At 36.3% G+C, this 20,471-nt stretch overlaps 1 protein-coding gene across 7 annotated transcripts in view; it reads left to right on the forward strand.

Annotated features, from left to right (window-relative positions):
- The first annotated feature begins 1,713 nt into the window (after positions 1-1,713).
- Positions 1,714-20,471, forward strand: part of MED23 (mediator complex subunit 23) — a 41,353-nt gene continuing 22,595 nt past the window's right edge. For 3 of the 7 annotated variants that reach the window (XM_044917680.1, XM_044917682.1, XM_044917684.1), the window contains exons 1-12: positions 1,858-1,896; positions 2,241-2,272; positions 2,435-2,522; positions 4,500-4,624; positions 5,826-5,937; positions 6,830-6,928; positions 7,498-7,599; positions 8,265-8,334; positions 9,609-9,721; positions 11,225-11,320; positions 16,944-17,144; positions 18,981-19,124. In XM_044917680.1, coding sequence (XP_044773615.1) covers positions 1,858-1,896; positions 2,241-2,272; positions 2,435-2,522; positions 4,500-4,624; positions 5,826-5,937; positions 6,830-6,928; positions 7,498-7,599; positions 8,265-8,334; positions 9,609-9,721; positions 11,225-11,320; positions 16,944-17,144; positions 18,981-19,124 — 1,221 coding nt within the window. Of the gene's footprint in view, positions 1,897-2,240; positions 2,273-2,434; positions 2,523-4,499; positions 4,625-5,825; positions 5,938-6,829; positions 6,929-7,497; positions 7,600-8,264; positions 8,335-9,608; positions 9,722-11,224; positions 11,321-11,864; positions 11,883-16,943; positions 17,145-18,980; positions 19,125-20,471 lie in introns of all 7 variants that reach the window. The other 4 variants (XM_044917679.1, XM_044917681.1, XM_021693298.2 and 1 more) reach the window with 4 other exon arrangements.

Genomic DNA, 20,471 nt, shown 5'->3' on the forward strand with positions numbered 1-20,471 from the left:
GAGAATAATCTAAATGTCCACCAACAGGTGAATTGATAAACAAGCTCTGGTATACTCATAAAATGGAATGATACACATGGATGGATCTCAAAATATGCAGTTGCGTGAAAGAAGCTAGACACAAAAGAGTACATACTGTGTGATTCCCATTATATAAACTTCAAGAACATGCAAATTAATTAGCGGTTACAGAAATTAAAACAGTGTTTGCCTCTGGAAGGGGGATTGGCTGCAAAGGAACATCAGGAACTTCCCGTGTATGAAAATACTCCGTATCTTGACTGAAGTCGTAGTTAAATCAGTGTAAATATTTGTCAAGATTCATGGACCTGTACATGTAAAATTTAGGTGTTTCATTATTTATAGATGATACATCGATTGAAAAAATGAATATTGGGGGAAAATACATCAAGGTCTAGGACTAGATGGTCAATTTTTATTTAATGGATGAAGCATCAGCAAGCATGATATAAAAATTAAATTGTATTTGGTTATGAAAAAAAGATGTAATTCTTTCCTGACCATTCTATCTTTTTAACTACACAAGCCCTGGCTAATATTAAGATTTGCTAGCATTTGCTGAGAACATACTGATTTGGAAACAGAGTGGAGGCATGGAAATCTGCCTGACAGTAACTGAAAACTCTTAGAAGTGTATCTGATTAAAGATAGTCCAAAATAAGATAATGTGGTTAGCATACAAAAAAGAACAATAGATTGTTAGGCTACTTAGATTTTAATAATTCTGGCTCTCTCATCCTTCTAGCTTGTACATTCTACAAAATTGATTCCTGCAATACAGTTCATCAGGTACCTAACACTGTGTCTAACACTGAGCAAAGGGTGAACAAATATTTCATATATGAAGTACTCTACTACTTATGCACTAAGGTGTTATATGAACATAAGGAAGAGACCCTACATCAACTTGAACTAGGAGGGCAGGCTTCCAGGAATATGCAAACGGATGCTTGGAAGAATACAGCGATGGGGCGGGCACTCCCCGCAAGGCACTTGGCCACTGCTCTGACCCTGCCAATGGATCAGCCTTCCTATCTGCCAACCATTCTCCACCCCTACCTTTACCAAAGATGCTCTAGGTATTCAGTAATTGATAAATATTATTTTACATGATTATAACTAAAAACGGTAGATATTTTAAAATTTTTTAAACGGTAGACATTATTATTTGATTAATTAAAAATCAGTAATAATGCGTTCTTTTTTTTTGACCTTTATTAAAAGCCTACTATGTGTCAGGCACTGTGCAAGGCACTGAGGTTACCATACTTGAGAAGACATGGTCCCTGTCATCAAGAAAGTTGTGTTTCAACTGGCTCCAGAAGGTCAGTAGCTCACGGACATCAGGTTGACCTAGGTTGCAGGAGGAGCTCTTCTCGCCGGCTGCCGTTCCCTGGGCTCCAAGCTTTTTTCCTTCCCAGTAGGCAAAAGCATTAGTCCAGAGCAGGAAGCAACTCCCGCTCCAGCCGGGAGGTGGCGGCCTGCAGCCGACGACGCCTCGGGGTGACGTAGGCTCAAGGCTCCACTTGAGGGCGCTCTCGTCTGGCTCGGCGGGCCGGCCTTCTTCACGAGCGGAACCAAGGGGCTGGGTCCCTGGTTTCTGCAGGTTTCATTATCCGCACGCACCCGGCGCTTCCCGGCTTCCGTGCGGGCGCCGGCGGTTTGCTGGGCGGGGGAGGGGGAATCCTCTCGGCTGAGCGCTTGAGAGAAAAGGCAAGCTCCGCGAGCTGAGGTTTCCTGGGGGCGTCTCCGCCTCTCTGCCCGTCAATTCCCGGAGCTCGGGCCTCACCCGGGCCGCGCGCCGGGCGTCCGGGGAAGGCGGGGGCGATGGTGCAGATGGAGACGCAACTGCAGAGCATTTTTGAGGATGTGGTGGTGAGTGGAGCCGCCAGGGATCCAGGGGGGTGGCTGGGGAGGGGGAGACCCCCGGAGCCCAGCCCGGGCTACCTCTCCCCCACCTCTCCTTTGTTATGACACCTTGTGTGCCTGCGAGGGTTTAGCGGGTGTCAGAATGCTGTCAAATTCAAAGTCTCCTGTGAAGTCCACAGCGCCCTGCATGACAGGCCAGGCCGGAAATGGTATTTTGTGCGGGTCCCTGGTTAAGGTGACTTGTCCCATATGATAATGTTTTCCTCAGGGAGGTCCCTCCTTTCTTTTCTTTTCTTTCCTTTTTTTTTTTTGTTTTTGTTTTTACATCGCTTACTTTTTGGTTTTTACAGAAAACGGAAATTATAGAAGAGGCTTTTCCTGGGTGAGTATATATGCATGGCAGATTTTTGTGGTTTTACGTGAGTGTATCTTTGTAAGATTTTACTTAGGTTTGTCTTGAAGGTATCTAAGATCCATAAGATTCTGGTTATGTTGAATTACCCTTTTAGAACTCGTGGCAAATAATGTGATTTTTGTTTTTTAGAATGTTTATGGACACCCCTGAAGATGAAAAAACAAAACTGATTAGCTGTCTAGGGGCCTTCAGACAGTTCTGGGGTGGTCTGTCTCAGGTGAGCACTGCATTTTTACTACATTCAGCTGATGATTTTTGATGCCTTCTTTTTTACATTACTTTGATGTCGCTGTGAAGGTCTTTCTGGAAAGGGACAAGTAAAAATGTCATTTCTTATTTGTATATTCTGGTTTCCATTTGTTTCAATTTGCCTTTTTCCAGTGGAGAACCTGTAGTAAGAAGTCAAACTGATGACAGCACAGTGAGAGATGTCTTTAAAAATCTCCCCCGGGTTACATTATATAAAACCATTTTCATCCTATTCTGATTTATTTGGTGCATGTGAAAACAGCTCTGGTAGGGATTTTAAAAGATACAAATTTCATTCAACAAAGGAACTAGCAAAGCATTGATACAAAGATACTTTGATTAAAAACATAGTAAAGAAACAAAGATGCCACAATAAGGCTACTATAACAAAGATACAAAGATATTCTTTTTTTTTTTTTTTCAAAATTTTATTTATTTGTCAGAGAGAGAGCGCACAAGCAGGGGAAGCGGCAGGCAGAGGGAAAAGCAGGCTCCCCGCTGAGCAGGGAGCCTGATGCGGAACTCGATCCCAGGACCCTGGGATCACGACCTGACCTGAAGGCAGACACTTAACCGACTGAGCCACCCAGGTGTCCCTACAAAGATATTCTAATAAAAATGAGGAAAGGAGCAGTAAAACTTAGTAACAAAGAACGGTCACCAGAAAATGTATCCATGAAAAAGACAAAATGTGTGATCCTTACAGAGTTGGTATTCCAGTAGTGTATTATCTTCTCATGGTGTATTCTTGGTAGGAAAATGAGAACTGTTTTCATTTGAGCCACTGGTGGTGAGACTTGCTACTCAAACATGGGTCACATAATGGCGTACGTTCATTTTTTTAAAAATGCTGTTTTAATTATCTTCTAATAGGTAATCTATTCATATGGCTCCAAATGCAAATGGTACCAAAAGGGGAACCCAATGAATAGTCTGCCTTCCATCTCCCTTAGCTTAATCACCAGCTCTTTTTCATATCAGCAGCCAGTATCCCCAGTTTGTTGCCTTCTGGAAATATTTTACATATATAGGATCCCATTTTTATAGAACATTCATATAATGTGTTCACTGTTCATTAACACCTTTTTTCCTCCTATTCACTTCTGAAGGTAATTCTACATCATTCCGTTGAAAGTTACGTCTGCCTTTTTTTCTTACAGCAGCATAATCTATTATGTGGCTGCACCTTCCTTTATTTAACCAGTCCCCTACTGACTGACGTTTAGGTTATTTCTTAACTTCTCCACTTTAAACAATTATATAATGCACAGGACATTATTATGCACAAAAACAATATTATGCACAGGACACTGAATACATTCCTGGAAGTAATATTGCTAGGTTAGAGGGTATGTCTATTTATAATTTTTATAGAAATTGCTTAATAGCCTTCCATAAGCATCATACCAATTTATACCCCTCTAGCAATGTGTAAGAGTATCTTCCCTAGGGCTTCACGGTAGGGTGTTAGTGAATTTTTTTGATGTTTGCCAATCTAAAACAGGAGAAATTATATCTCATGGTTTATTTTGCATTTCTTTGCTGTTGAACATCTTTTCAACATCTTTTAATTTTTTAATAATCCATTAAACATTCTATGAATTAAGGACGGCCCTTGTTTTCAAGAAGTTTATATCCTAATGGGGGAGTCACGAAGAAAATACATATTTCTAAATCAGCAATATACATTCAACAATAGAAGGGTATATGAGGGATGGTGGTAGTGCAGAGGAAGAGGACATTAGGACCTGGGGACTACATTTTGATTAAACTGAAGTACTAAATCTGAATTTATCCACTTTTTTTTAAATTGTTTTCATCCATGCATGTTTATAATGGAGTATTTCATTCATAGTCTTGATATACTCCCAGGTGTCGTACTAGGTATTTGTCAGTATAAAATATCACTTTGGACCTAAAATGTAATCATTTTCTAATTTTCCAGGAATCTCATGAACAATGCATCCAGTGGATTGTTAAATTTATTCATGGCCAGCATAGTCCTAAAAGAATTTCTTTTCTTTATGACTGCTTAGCAATGGCAGTGGAGACTGGTCTCCTTCCACCCAGGTATGTTTAATGGTGGATATGAGCAATCCAAAGAATTTTGTTTTTTTTTAATTAATGTTTGGTAATTGGTCAAGATTGTTATAAAAGGATGAAGGAATGAAGAAGGAAGTTAGGCTCAACAAGTAATCCTTCAGGGCGCCTGGGTGGCTCAGTTGTTAAGCGTCTGCCTTCGGCTCAGGTCATGATCCCAGGGTCCTGGGATCGAGTCCTACATTGAGCTCCTTGCTTGGCAGAGAGCCTGCTTCTCCCTCTCCCACTCCCCCTGCTTGTGTTCCCTCTCTCACTGTGTCTCTCTCTGTCAAATAAATAAATAAAATCTTTAAAAAAAAAACAAAACAAGTAATCCTTCATAAAACCTCAGGTTTTAGTTTCTAGGATGTAGTATTCTTAGAATTGTATATTTAAAGGTTCAAAACCAGGCAGCCTTTACCTTTCAGCCCAGGGGCTACGATCATTTAACATTTTATTAACACTCATGGTTATAGTGGTTGACTGAGTTGAGTAGGCAGTTTTATCTCAGGGTCTTGTGACTGCAATCCGATGGTGGCTATGGCTGTAGTTACGACAAAGGTTTCCCCATTCATATGTCTGGTGGTTGATGCCTGGCTGTCATCTGGAACCTTAGCTGGGGCTGTTGGCTGGAACCTACACAGGCTCTGTCCATGTGACCTGGACTTTCCCACAGCATGATGGTGTCCAAGACCAAGCATTCAAAAGAAGGCTAGGGAGAAGTTGCATTACCTTGTCTTGGGGGTCGTAAGTGTCCCTTTTGCCATAGTCTTAGGCCTGCCCATGTTTAGGGGAAGAGAATGTAGACCCTTCTCCCACCTCTTCATGGGAGGAGTATCAGTGTCACCCTTCAGAAGAGCATGTGGGATTGAAAAGCTTGTTTCAGCCATCTTGGAAAAATACAACCTACCACAAACTGACAGATGGTAAACATTTAATCAATAGCTTTTGGTAAATTTCTTTCTAGTAAAAATATAACAGTATTATTTAGTTCTGTTTGGATTCTATCTTTCACACAAGTAAAAAACATAATACACCATATATATAATTTTTTTTAACTATTCTTGAGTAGTAATGTACCTTTCTGAAGAACAAAATGACAGATATCATATCCAAAGTACACAGGCCTTGGCTATTGGAGAACTTGGCAAAATTCTGTCTTGTAACTGGAATGGGTATTCTTATTTTCTAGGATGGTTTGTGAATCCCTGATAAACTCCGACACCCTTGAATGGGAAAGAACACAACTTTGGTCCTTAACATTTAAACTGGTTCGGAAAATAATTGGGGGAGTGGATTACAAGGTATTTTTTCCTAATTAGAAAAAGTAATCACTTTCAGACATGAATAATTTTTCAGTGTGTATATCTTAATTTCTGATGGGAGAAATGAAGTGGAAGCATTTACAAAATCTATGTTTTGTTATATTTCCTAAGGGGACTTAAAATTGCTCAGTTTTTTTGTTTTTTTCTCTCTCTCTTTAGTTTTCTTAGCAGGTTAACATGAAGTTTTTACCTTCTTATTTGTACGGTGCTTTATAATTGTTTCTAATTTCTCTCGTGTATGTTTTGTCTATCTTTTTTACAAGATTGATCACACAGTTTATACTCAATAAATGCATGTAGAATGAAATTTCTTCTCCATGTATCAGATTCTGCTCTAAAGTAATGCAACTGGTACTAGATAAGAGGAGATGACCAATTAACAGACTAGCTTTATTGGATAAGTGATGGATGAGAAGGGGGAATAAAGTTAGAATATGACAAAGGGAGTGAGCAGAAGGAATCACCTTCCGGAAAGTTTAACATTATGGCCCATGTCTCAGAGTATTTTCAAGTTCTATTCAAATTATTTCTGCCTCTAAGCCCAAATTAAGCTTTTTGGACTGTTGTTATAGTAGAAACTCTTGTAATGTTGTGAGGGTCCAGAAAGCTTAGCAGAGTGTGGAAAGATTAATTTTTATTTGTAAGGGACTTTCTTTGTTCATTCATATTCTTTAGAATTCTGTTTTGGAACATGACTCTTCGTTTGGGCTAATGTTAGGGACTTGAATGGGAGCTCTGATTCAGAAAAATTAAAGATGTGATCTTGAAGGTAACTTTTTTCCTGAGTATATAATGTTGAAATCTTTAGGTGTTTTAACTAGCACAGGGGGCACTACTTAGTTTTAACCTATGGGTTTTTTTCTTATATCAGGGTGTTCGAGATCTCTTAAAAGTGATTTTGGAGAAAATCTTGACAATTCCCAATACAGTGAGCTCAGCTGTTGTACAGCAGCTTCTAGCAGCAAGAGAGGTAATTTAGACATGTCTGCAGTTCATTGATCATAACCTCAAAAAAATAGTTTTATATAGTTCTGTGCCTTTAAAACATGGTAGTCTGTGGACTGTTCCATTTGGGTACTTCTACAAAAATCACTTCTAGTTTTAAAGATGCTGTTTTACTTGTATTATATTTCAAAAGAAAATTTTAAACTTTAATTAACTCATGGCTTTTAATTGAGAAAACAACAATATAGACATTAAAGTATTTTTAGCTGTTAAAAGACTTTAGCCTATGGGCCACTTAAAAGATCTTTGTGCTTTGTAACTGATGTTGCAAGAATTATAACTTTGGTCAGTTGCTTTCCTGTTGGAGTCTACCAGTATTTAAAGCAATGTTACTTAGTGACATCCATTTCATTAATCTTCATTTTTAGAGATTCTTCACATATAAATGAATTCTTTGTGCTACAGATTAAGCCCAATAAATCCATGAAGTAATATCTTTGCTTTTAATATCTTTGTTGTTGCCACTGTTGCATTTAAAGGGCTTTTCTGTGGAACTAACCAAGAAGAATAACATTGCTCTTTTATTTTTCTTAGGTTATAGCATATATCTTGGAAAGAAATGCCTGTTTATTACCAGCCTACTTTGCAGTCACAGAGATTAGGAAACTATATCCTGAAGGAAAACTTCCACACTGGGTAAATCTGATATTTTCCAAGTTTTGGGGGGGGAGCAATTTTAATAAAAAATAGTTATATTAATCTTATTTTTGTGTGCTTATTTTTAAAATGGTCACTTTTATCCTGAGATAAAATGTACTCTTTTATCATTATAATGTATTTCTTTTATTTCTCTGCTATCCTGTTGAGACATTTCTTTTCTTTTTTTTTTTTTTTAAGATTTATTTCTTTATTAGAGAGAGAGAACGTGCCTGGGGTGGGGGAGGCAGAGGGAGTGGGGGAGAGAGAATCTCAAGCAGACTCCCTGTTGAGCACAGAGCCTGACACAGGGCTTGATCTCACAACACCAAGATCGTGACCTGAGCCAAAATCAAGAGTTGGACAGTTAACCAATGGAGCCACCGGGCACCCCAAGACAGTTTCTATATCATGTGTGAAAATATGCCAGCTTCATGAAATATCGAAGGACCTGGTGGTATGATTTGGCTTAATTCAGGGACAGATGAACTGGGAAGTAATTGTTTGAAAGGAAGTGAAAGAGGACTGACTTTTGAGTAATTTTTATATGCCAGGTATTGTATTAAATCTTTACGTACTATCTCATTTTACATAAATGATGGTTATATTCAAAGCAATCTTGATTTTATTTTTATACTTATATATGTTTTTTGTTTTGTTTTTAGTTACTTGGAAACCTGGTATCAGACTTTGTGGATACCTTCAGGCCCACAGCAAGGATAAATTCCATTTGTGGTAGGATTATAATTTAAAATGTACTAAATAGTACCTCGTTTTTAGTGAACTATTCAACAGAATTGGCAGATGGTATCTTACACATGTCTTGGTGGTTTGTCATTTTGGTAATTCTGTAGAAGCTTAATAATAGCCATTTACTTGTTTTCACGTACTTTGTTTGCAGAGTATAGGGAGGGAAAAGCAACTGTCTGGACTGGGTCTAAGCTTCAGATAGAATCATTCTAGAAGATATGTTTCCTGGTAACTAGAGGGAACTTTTAATAGAGCTAGTAAACCACCATGGAATCTCCAGGCAACTAGAAGTCTCAATTGACCATCCCTGTGTGTCCATAGTACACAAGGCTCAGGCTCTTTAAGCCCATTCCAATTCACGCTTTTGCTCTGTACTTCATTTATTTTGTTTTTCATTTTTTCATGTTTTCTTTCATTCTCAGAATTTGCTTTTAAAAACAAGCATGTGATTTGGCAATTTGTGCAGTGCCCAGCACTGTCTGGGTATATAGACCATTATTTAGTCAGTGGCCAAATTTTGAACACTTCTTGTCAGTCAGGTGCTATTCTAGATTGGAAATACAAAGATAAAACAAGTAGATGCTAGACAGATAATTCTCAGACTTCTAGCTTTTGTAGCTGAGTGGATATTGATATCATTTAATGAATTCTGGAAGTGGTGCAGGCTTGAGAAGGATGATGAGTTCAATTTAAGATCTGTTAAGCTTGAGGTCCCTGGGAGACATCCAGATGACAGTATTCATTAGGCAGTTGGATATATGAGTTGATGGTCATATGCTACATCTAAGGCCTCTAGGAACATCATGCATAAAGTTAATCATGTTGACCCTAGACTAGAGATCTGCAAACTTTTTTTATGAATGGTGATACAATAAATATTTTAGGCTTTGTGAGCTATACAATCTGTTGCAGCTATTCAACTCTGCCATTATAGTGGGAAAGCATCAGTGTCCCAATAAGACTTTACAGAAATAGGTGGCAAGCTGCATCTGGCCCATGGATTATAGTTTGCCGATCTTTATCCTATATACTTGGACAAATGCCATTATTTTTGGGTTTGGAAGGCCTGTACAATTGGTCTCCAACCATCTGGACTAAAAATAATCAAAGAAAATTCCTAAAAGTTATATCTAATTACAACCTTTTTAAAATCAGTGCCTGATTCAGAATAGATATTTATTAAATATTCATAGAGTGAATGAAGGACCAGGCATTTGTGTTCACATTTACTTTAAAACCATTTTTTGTAATACATACAGGCCGCTGCAGCCTTCTGCCAGTTGTAAATAACTCGGGAGCCATTTGTAATTCATGGAAATTGGATCCTGCAACTCTTCGTTTTCCTTTGAAAGGCCTTTTGCCATATGATAAGGTATGTTGATGAATATAATGGAACTTTGGTCCATCTAACAGTCTTCATCCTGGATTATATGATGTGTTATGCTAAATTGTCTCTTCATAGACTGAAGAAGTGTATATTTAATGAAAAATAGTTTATGGTTTATCATTTGATTCTGGTATCCAAGTATACCCTGTGGTTTGTAATATTGGATGTTTATGCTCCAGTTGGCCCCAACAAAGCACTTAGATTAAGAAAATTGAATCTTTATAATGGAAACCTTTTTATTCTTCCTTTGCAAAGTGAGGACCAAAAATGAATTTGCACTTCTCTTAAAATTTGAAGAGTGAGCTCTCCTTTGTTAGATTTTTAATTTTTATTTTTTTTTAAGTTTTTAAAAAATTTATTTAAGCAATCTCTGCACCCAGCATAGGGCTTGAACTCAGGACCTCGAGATCAAGAGTCGCATGCTCTTCCGACTGACCCAGCCAGGTGCCCCTACCTGTGTTAGATTTTTTTAAATGGGGAATGAAGAAGACAAAAGTGGAGTAGAATGGTCTCAAAAGAAAAAAATCTACAAGTATCAATAAAATGAAGTATGAGGTATAGACCTAAAGCTAGAATGAAATTTGATAGATTCATTATAGTATCTTGGTGGTTGAAATGGTTACAGAGCAGGGTAAGAGGAGGACTAGAGATTTTTTTTTTTTTTTGGACTAGAGATTTTCCTGTAAATGTTTCACGTTAAAAATGATGTACAGAATGATTAGGAAACTAGTCCAGAAGCGAGGAGAGGGAAATAGTGAAACTAAAGTCGCAATCCTGGACTCCTGGCATATTAGTCAGCGAAACTTAGGAATGTGAAAAAGTGGTAAACTAAATGGAATTTACAGTTATCTTGATAGCGGTAATATTGAAAATAGATCAATTCATTATGTATTTACTGTATGCCAGCCACTGTTGTAAGAACTTTTTTGCAGTAACCCTTATTCTCAACTATCATCTTAGTATCTCCATTATACAGATGATGAAACTGAGTAATTTGACTAAGGCCCCATGTTTACGAAATGGTAGAATGAGGATTTGAACTCAATCTGATTTCAGAATCTACACTTTGACCCCGGTACTATCAAGTCATTTCTCCTCTCCAAATTTGGAAGTAGTGTGTTTGTTTACACTTGTATGAAAGTGATTGGAAACTACCTCCATTCCTCTTTGATTAGATTTCTGAGCAGAAAATGCTTTCCTTACAGTGATGCTTAAGACTCTCCTGTGACAGTAACTGAAGTCTTTCTGAATTGAGCTTCTGTATGACCTTGGGCAAGTCCCTTCACCTCAGTTATATCTCCTATCAAATGAGGGGTGGGATCAGATTAACTGTAAGCACTAAAATCCTATGATTTTTTTCCACTAGATACTGCCTACTGTGTGAAGGTAACAAGTGCCTTTAGCAGATTTTTTTATCCCAATTTCAAATTATTTGAATTAACATTTACTTTGATCTTGAAGCAATAATTTTTTTTATTTTCTTTAAAGGATCTGTTTGAACCACAGACTGCTTTGTTGAGATATGTATTGGAGCAGCCTTATTCCAGGGATATGGTCTGCAATATGCTAGGTTTAAATAAGCAGGTACTGTACTATGCTGGAAACCAAGTAAATTCTGCATAGAATCTGCACTATTCTTTTCTCTTTTCTTTGCTAGAGCTAACTGAGCAAAACAGTTAAGAACTATTTGGTGATTTTTTTTTAATATATGGTTTATTAAACAGTGTATTGTTCCTATTATTTATATATTGCTTTAAAAATGTTTAAATTAAAAAGGAGATATTTTAAAAGTTGGTTTATTTTGCATTGCTTTTTTTTCTATAAGGCCAGTTTCAAGTATACCTTTTGCCAGAGAAACCTACACATGTCTTAACCATAATTTTTTATTTTTTTTGTTGTTTGGGTGCCTATTTTTATAACCCTTGGTATCTTCAGCGTGGCCTGACTGCTGATTTTTTCCCCCCCTTTTTGGTATATGTTTGTTTTTGGTGGTTTAACATGTGGGAGGGTTTGTGCTGACTCTGGGTTCCTTGAGGCTGGCCTCATAGTCACTGTTTTGTCTTTTCTTTTTTTCTTCCTTTATTTTTGTTCTGTCCTGTCTTGTCCTGCCCATCCTCCAATGCTCTAGACCTTGAACATTGCTCAGGTATGTTCACAACCTTACTGTTGTATTGTGACTAACGATACGCTGGCCGCTTTGTAGCCACTGATTCCATTTAGAGAATACATGTATGGTCGGGGCTTGAAATTGGCAGGACCATGCTGAGACCAAGGCCACTAAAATGAATTTCTTCTTGGGATATGAGAGTTGTTTTTGGTGGATTGTTTTTGGTTTTGGTTTTTGGTGTTTGTTTTTTTATATTTTTTTTTTCTTTTTTCTTTTTTCCTTTTTTTTTTTTTTTTTAAAGGCCAACCCTGGGACATTAAAAAGACTTTTTATTTTTTTTTGGTTTTTTTTTCTTCCCCCTCCATTTTTCTTTTTTTTTTTTTTTTAATACTTTAGGCCAAAGCTTGCCTTGTGGAATTTTCAGAGATGGAAAGATTTATGGTGGCCTTTATCTTTCCAGATTATTAAAACATAAATAAAAAACATCTATAAAAATACTTACGTTGCTTTGCCTTAAAACAAAAACAAATTAAAAACAAAACAAAAAAGAGGAAAAACTTTAATAGAGTTACGTTATTTTAAAAGTTGGAGTGGTAAACTTTATACAGGGAAGGTTTTTTTGGAAACATGGGGATTGACTAAGAAATGTCACACTCTTAGGTGACCCCACACCTGCTTGACAAACACCCTTCTTTGTCAGTCTTTGCCAGAAGTGTCCTCCTCCTAGAGTGGGCTCCTTGCAATTGAAGCTCACCTGTAGTAGGAGAAAAACACTGTGGCCAAACTTTATAAACCAAACTCTTATACAGTCCCAAGTCTGTTCCAGGACTTTTCACCTTTGAGATTTTAAACAAAATAGTGGTTCCAATTATTTTTGTTAAAAATTTTTGAGCCCAACATATTAAAATAGACCAGCTTTTTTATTTTAAAAAGACGTTCTTGTCTAGGTTATATAAAATAGCGTTACTGTTTGCAATACTATAGTGAAGGTTGTGCCAGTGCTTCCATTTATAAAGCCCTATTTTTAAGGACATATAGCTTGGCCATAAAACTTGCTCAGTGTTGAAACTTTGCATGCCAAACCTCACCCTAGTAGCAGTATCTCTTTTATTATTTTAAGTTTTTTCTTCTGAAAAATTTACCAATTTTCCTTGTTTGGACAAGCCTATGTACATGTGAAACTGAAACTGCTTCACACTACAGTGTCTGACAGTTACTTCATATAACCTGTCAATTTAACATCTTAAATACCAAGTCATTAATTCTGATCAACTTTCACTTGAGTTAGAGGTAAGTATTCAGTCAACTTTGAAAGAATGCTTCATGCTCTGTCTTAAAATTAATTTTTGCAATGAACTTAAAGTCATACTTGACTCAATTTTTCTTACAGTTTGGTGGATAAATGTACCCATGGTCATTTGAGCTGCGAGTACCTTCCCCCAGATATCCTTAGTTATCATTAGCTTTTTTCTCTTGGTATGCGGCTCTTCTCAAAGTAGAAATTGACAAAACAATTCATAGAAGAGTATTTCTGATTTGATTATTTTAATAACAAGTTTCAACCTAAAAAAAAGTTTATGACTAAGACATAAATCCATAAAAAATAAAGTTTATAATGGAAATGCTGACAGAACATTATTAGTATTGGTCCCACTGTAAACATTGTCAAAAGTTCACAATTCATCAGTAATTGTTTTGGTAGAAAACTCTGTAGTGAATGGACTGTAGATGGAAGATATATGCTGAATTGACTTGATATATTATTTTTACCACCTGGAAATTAGAGTAGAAAATGAGAATACAAAGTATAAACATATGATTAAAAATAAACAAGTGATCTTACTACATCTTTTATCATTACAGAACTATATCCTGCACTATACTTTCTTATCCTTTCTCTAGCAATGCAATAATTTACTTAAAGCTTGAAACCTTTTAAGAGCTATCCATATTGCATTTTCCAGTAGGAATTGGGCTATATATTATCCTAAAGTCGGTCACATTCAGAAGGTCATAAATAGCCCAGTTGTGACCAGCAAAGTGGAGGGTTCACAGTGGAAGAATCCTGTTTTGTGTGTTTACACAACTTTGTGTTCTTTCTGCTGAATAAGAACATTACAAAACAGATACACTCCTCAAGCTTTTTTGTGGTGGTGTGTAAATTCTGGCTACCCTGAGACATTGAGGTACTAGACTAATCACTCAGTTATCTTTGAAAGGCACCATTGAAAGTGGTATTAACTGGCATAGGGCTCCAATTCTGATTGGCAGAGAATATGATAAATGGCATACAAAGGGATTTCTCTTCCCAACTTGTCCTGAATAGGTATTGCTCTAAAATTGATTTCTAGCACTGAAATAATGATTTGAAATTAAGTCCACCTCACTACAATATGTTAAAATTTTACAACAAAAGCAGTATCAGAACTGTTACATCAAAATTGTCGGGGGCCACTTAATATAGGATATGGTTATTTAGAGTGAAAAGCATTACCATTTGCCATTTGAAATAGTGGTGGGAAAGAATCAGGGGCATGAGTAGAGGTTAATGCTAGTGTTTCTATTAATGCCTTGTGCCTCATTTTCAGCTTTTACCAAAGCTGAAAATTAAATAAGTTTCCAGTGCAGTTTGAGCTACTATGCAGAAATCAAGTTGTTAAAATATTGAACTTAGATTCTTACTGTTTAAACAGGTTTTAACTAAATATGCATATAGATATGATGTAAACTAGCTAATTTGACTTACATGCCTATATCTTGAAGACTTAAATTTACAAAAGCACATTGTAAATAGCCATAGACAAAGCATCCAGTGGCTTACCAAATTACCATAGCCTCGTGATTGATAATTAATCTTTATCAAATTATTAAACTGCTTTACAAATTTACATTTATTCCACTTTGTAAAATAATCTACATGGTGGAGAATATTAATTTTAATGTACTTATTTTTTAGTAATGAAAACTAAAGCTAAACTTATTCTCAAGTAATTAACACATCATTTTCTATTTCAGTGGGATTTTTTTCTTTCTTTTTCTTTTTCTTTCTTTTTTTTTTGATATTAATAAAATTGGCAAATAAACAAAGGAACTAAGCTATCCCCAAAATCAGTTTGAGAAATATCCTTGGCTTTAACCAAAACACCGGGGAAACATGGAGTTAATCCTGATAGATGTTCTGCCACACTCAGACACCAGGGCATTGGATACCATAGGGGTTCCAGACTAATGTAATTCTTAACAGAAAATTTAGAGGTAATTTGAGTCCTGGTATGTATTGAAAGATCATCAGCTTTAACTGTAAATTTCCCAGTTCTTACTTTGTCAAAATCTTAATATTTTTGGTTTTCCTCTTTAAATCATTAACTATATGACCATTACAACACAGTTAAAGATATGTAGGTAAAAATCTAGTTTTTTAAAAAATAGCTAATACTAAAAAGGGAAATTCCAAAATGACTCAGGTGCTAAAAACCAATTTTATTTAGTTCTTTTTTCCTGAAGTGGACTAATGGAAGACCATCGTGGATGGAGGAATAGATGACAAATTGGTTAGTTTCCAAACTAGAAGCAAATTCCCATCACTAATGAAAAATTCCTACTGGAAATCCTGGCTTTACTTCTTTTCACAAATTTTTCTGACTCTTGTATACTTTGAATGATTTCACTCTAAATTTGTGTTGTCTGACACATTTCTTAGGTTGTTGGTGGTTGGCAGAACTAGTGAATTTCAAGCCCTGTACACAGTAGTTTTGCATGCTGATTTAAGAAATAGTTTGTAGTGTTGTCTGTTGCACTTTGCTCTGCTTCATAATGATAATTACATTTGGAGGGAAAGTACTGTAGTCTCAACTGGTGGTGTTACTATTGCTATTTGTAAACCTGTAATGTGGTTGAACTGTGATCATGGCATTGTGTTTTGGAAAAACTATGAAACAACCATTGATGCTTACTGTTTTGGATAGATGTTTGTTTTATTTGCATGCTTTAAGAAAGTGCAGCTATATTGGAGCTTTACAAGTTTGGAGCTGGCAAAGAGCATGCAAAAGAGGGGATGCTACTCATTATGTTTTGTTTTTTTCCAAATCTGTCCCCATTTTGCATTTTTTCCCTAAATTTAAAGAAATCATATCCCTTTTTCATGGCAAAAGACTAATAATCATGTCTAAAGTTTAGAGGGAAAGCATCTGTATTAGTAATTGTATTCACTAGAAAGGCTTCCAACTGCCTGGCCATTAAGTCATATAACGCATTTTATAAAAGAAATATGAAAATGGCTTAAAATATGGCTTAACATATTTCTTTTGGTAAAAGTATATTTTTTTAAATCACTTTTAAAAGCATAAATCTTTTTGCCTCTAGAAAGGGAAGTTGCATTTTCATTTTTAGTGTTTAAATTCAATTCTTTTTCTTGTTTTAGATTTTAAAATAGTCTAATTTAAAATTAAAGCTGCATTATGTTTGGCTTCTAAGAAGGAAAAGCAGAGATTAACTTTGAGATCAGTGTTTTTGTAGAGGAAGTTTCCATTTCAGTATCAGGATCAATAACACACATTGAAAAACAGATACTGAGTAATCTGACAGCTATTTAGATATACCTCTGTATGTAAAGTTAGTATAAACTTGTGGTGGTTGCTTTAAAATACATAGATTCTCTCTGCTTTGTTTGCTCTCATCACAATATTTGATTCTTGGAGATTCAGGGTTTTTATATTTTGAGTTAGAATGCAAAATTAATACTGCTATCCTCATTTCATATGCTTTTTAAATTATCTTTTTTTCAAAGGATAAATAACAAAATTTTCTCCTGTGCAGTGCCCCTTGTCAAATTGAAACAATGACGTGTGTAGTGAAAGCCAGAAGTTAATAAGACTTAGTCTGTTTTCCATGAAATCTGAAAAGTAATTTTTTTATGGAACTCATCCTCTATGATAATGTAACATGATGCAGCTTTAATAGACTAAATCTAACCTTAACTTTCTAAGTTCAACTTCATTCCATGCTTCTCAGCCTCTTGTTACAATTAATGCCCATTAACCAGTAACTTCTAAAACTAACCGGGAGGCTTTTGGAATACTGTATCTAATCTCTGCCCTACAGCACAAACAGCGCTGCCCTGTGCTGGAGGACCAGTTGGTGGATCTGGTGGTTTATGCCATGGAGCGGTCCGAGACTGAGGAGAAGTTTGACGATGGCGGAACAAGCCAACTCCTGTGGCAGCATCTCTCAAGTCAGCTCATTTTCTTTGTGCTTTTCCAGTTTGCAAGTTTTCCACACATGGTCCTTTCTCTTCATCAGAAGGTAAGTGCTAAATCTTTCATCAGAGCCACTTCACCTGTTGATTAGTATGTTTTAGACTGGTATGGACATTGCCTTGTGATTTCAGCAATGACAGAAGTTCTTAGCCCTAATTTCTGTTTTGTGCGGTGCTTTTATGGTTTCTAAACTTTACACTTTCTTGTCACTGTAAATATTGGTTTCAGTCATTCATTCCACATATTCAGAGTGCAAGGACCAGGGGATACAAAATGAGAAGGCAGTGGGGTACCCTCAAGGAGCTCCTTACTATTGGGAAGATACAGGAGTAAACAATGTGATTACAGTTTAATAGTTCACATAATGGAAGCGTGTTTTCCTGTAGTAGGTATGAAGGAGAACAGTTCCTATTCAAGACATCAGGAATGGCTTTATCAAAGAGATCTTGAAGCTAGCACTTGAAGGACAAGTAGAAATTTGCCAAGAGGAAAAGATAAGAAAGTGTTTCCATTGCAATAACATGATCATTTGGAAAAGGATAAATATGTGTGAGAACTGGAAAGAAAAATATGAACAGGAACATGTTGGTGAGATCAGGAAGGCAAGAAGACAAGACCAGACATGGAAAACTTTATATGGCCAAATGTTTGTTCTAAGGCATTTAGATCCTCCTTGGGAGGCAAATGAGGAGGGGAATGACATCATCATATACAAGTGGGAAAAATTACTGCTAATTGCCACATGTAGGAAGATGGTGACATAAAGAGATGGAAGGGGCCAAAATCAGAGGCAAGGAAATTGGTAAGGGAGCCTTTGCAATGATCTGGGTGGGAGATGCTGACGGCCCAAACCAGAACAGAGGAACCCAAGACCAGGTATACTGAGACAGGTATGCTGAGAATAGGACTTGGCCATGGATAGGTAACAGGGAATAACAGGAGTCTAGGATCACTCACTGGTTTCTATTTTGGCAGTGAATGAAAAAGTGGGACAATGAATCCAAAATAGGGACTATAAGTGGAAGAGTATGTTTATGGAAGAGTCGGTTTTATCATAAGATTTTAGTCACATTTGAATGGAAATAAGTGTTGTTGTATCTGTAATATCTCTACAACATGGATTATTTGGGGGAAACTTTTTTGTAAGCATTGTTAAAATCCTTCCAACCACCAGTGACCCCCACTGCCACCCTCACCACCATTGATTTCTGTTATAATTTGCAGGAAACCAGAAGTGTGTTTTGATAACAGCTTCTTGAAGATTTTATTTTATTTATTTTTATTTTTTTAAAGATTTTATTTTTTATTTATTTGACAGAGAGAGACACAGCAAGAGAGGGAACACAAGCAGGGGGAGTGGGAGAGGGAGAAGCAGGCTTCCCGCTGAGCAGGGAGCCTGACATGGAGCTTGATCCCAGGACCCTGGGATCATGACCCGAGCCAAAAGCAGACACTTAACTGACTGAGCCACCCAGGCGCCCCTTGAAGATTTTAAACTAAAAAAAAAAAAAAAAAAAAATCCTTTTGGTATCATGAAGTATTCCTTGTGTTGTGATGAGATATTTTAAGTCATGATATCATATTAAACTTGATTCTCTTGCATACATAGGCAACCTAGTTATGTTCTAAAACATTTAACTTTTGATATGCATAGCTATTTTGTGGGTCACAGAGGAAACATACATAGAACATTAAAATAATTTAAAAGGCTTTGCTTGGTGTGTCTTGAGTTGAGACTAAGTACTTTGTAAATGCCGAAGTTAGATGCTAACTTTTGGAGAACAGGGTTTCTCCTGGTTTTTTGTTTTATTTTTTCTTTAAACTTTACTATATCCATCTCTTTAACCAGCTGTGTAGATGTGTATTTAAACATCTTTTACAGTTAGCAGGGCGAGGACTGATTAAAGGCAGAGATCACCTAATGTGGGTTCTCCTGCAATTCATTTCTGGAAGTATTCAGAAAAATGCACTAGCTGATTTTCTCCCTGTCATGAAGCTCTTTGACCTTCTATACCCAGAAAAAGAAGTAAGTTTTATAAAATAGTCAACAGTGTGTTGAATGGATTATGTCTAATTTATGTTTAGTGTGATTTTGTGGAAAGATCACTGGATTTGGAAGCTGAAAACCTGAGTTCTTTCCCAATTCTGTGACTAACCATAATTGGGAAGGACATCAGTCCCTCTTGACATTAGTTTACTCATATGTGAAGTGAAGAAATTGAACTAGATTATTTCTGGTTTATCTTAAATTACAATTGAACATCTTGTATAGCAAGCTCTTTCTCTACATTCTAAATAGGTTTATATAAAAGCATTAAGCTGTTTTAATTTATACATGTCATTGACTGACCAAATAACATTAGTATCTGTTAATATCTTTTGTTTGTTTGCCAATTGAGTGTGTTCCCCCATTTCATTATATGAGTATTTGAGTAAAATATGGTCTGTATTGATGATTGCCATTTTTAAAAATACATTTTGTTATGGAAATTTTTAAATGCACAAAAAAGGTAGAGTGAATAGAAAAATAAACTCCTGTGTACTCACACCAAGAAATATTTTTTTAAGTTTTTTATTAGTTTCAGGTGTCTAATGCAATGATTCAACAATTCTATGCATTACTCAGTGCTCATCTTGATAAGTGTACTCTTTAATCCCCATCACCTCTTTCACCCATCCCCTCACCCACCTCCCCTCTGGTAACCATCTGTTTGTTCTTTGTAGGTAAGAGTATTTCTTGGTTTGTTTCTCTCTCATTTTTTTTTTTCTTTGCTCAGTTGTTTTGTTTCTTAAATTCCACACAGGAGTGATATCGTATGTTATTTGTCTTTCTCTGACTGATTTACTTCACTTAACATTATACTCTCTAGCTCTATCCATGTTGTTGTAAATGGCAAGATTTCATAATTTTTTATGACTGAGTAATTTTCCATCGTATATATATATATATATATATATACACACACCATATCTTATTCATTCATCTCTTGATGGACACGAGCTGTTTCCATAATTTGGCTATTGTAGATAATGCTGCAATAAGCATAGGGGTGCATGTGTCCCTTTGAATTTGTGTTTTTGTATTTTAATACCCAGTAGTGCATTCGATTACTGGATCGTAGGGTAGTTCTATTTTTAACTTTCTGAGGAACCTCCATACTGTTTTCCATAGTGGCTGCACCAGATTGCATTCCCACCAACAGTGCAAGAGTGTTCCTTTTTCTCCACATCCTTGCCGACACTTGTTTCTTGTGTTTTTGAGTTTAGCCATTCTGATAGATGTGAGGGGATATCTCATTGTAGTTTTAAGAAATATCCTTGCTTCATCTTTCTACTCATCTTTTTTGTTAACACTAGACAATTTTAAAGCAAA

Source organism: Neomonachus schauinslandi, chromosome 8 (genome assembly GCF_002201575.2).
Source record: "Neomonachus schauinslandi chromosome 8, ASM220157v2, whole genome shotgun sequence".
NCBI lineage: Eukaryota > Metazoa > Chordata > Mammalia > Carnivora > Phocidae > Neomonachus > Neomonachus schauinslandi.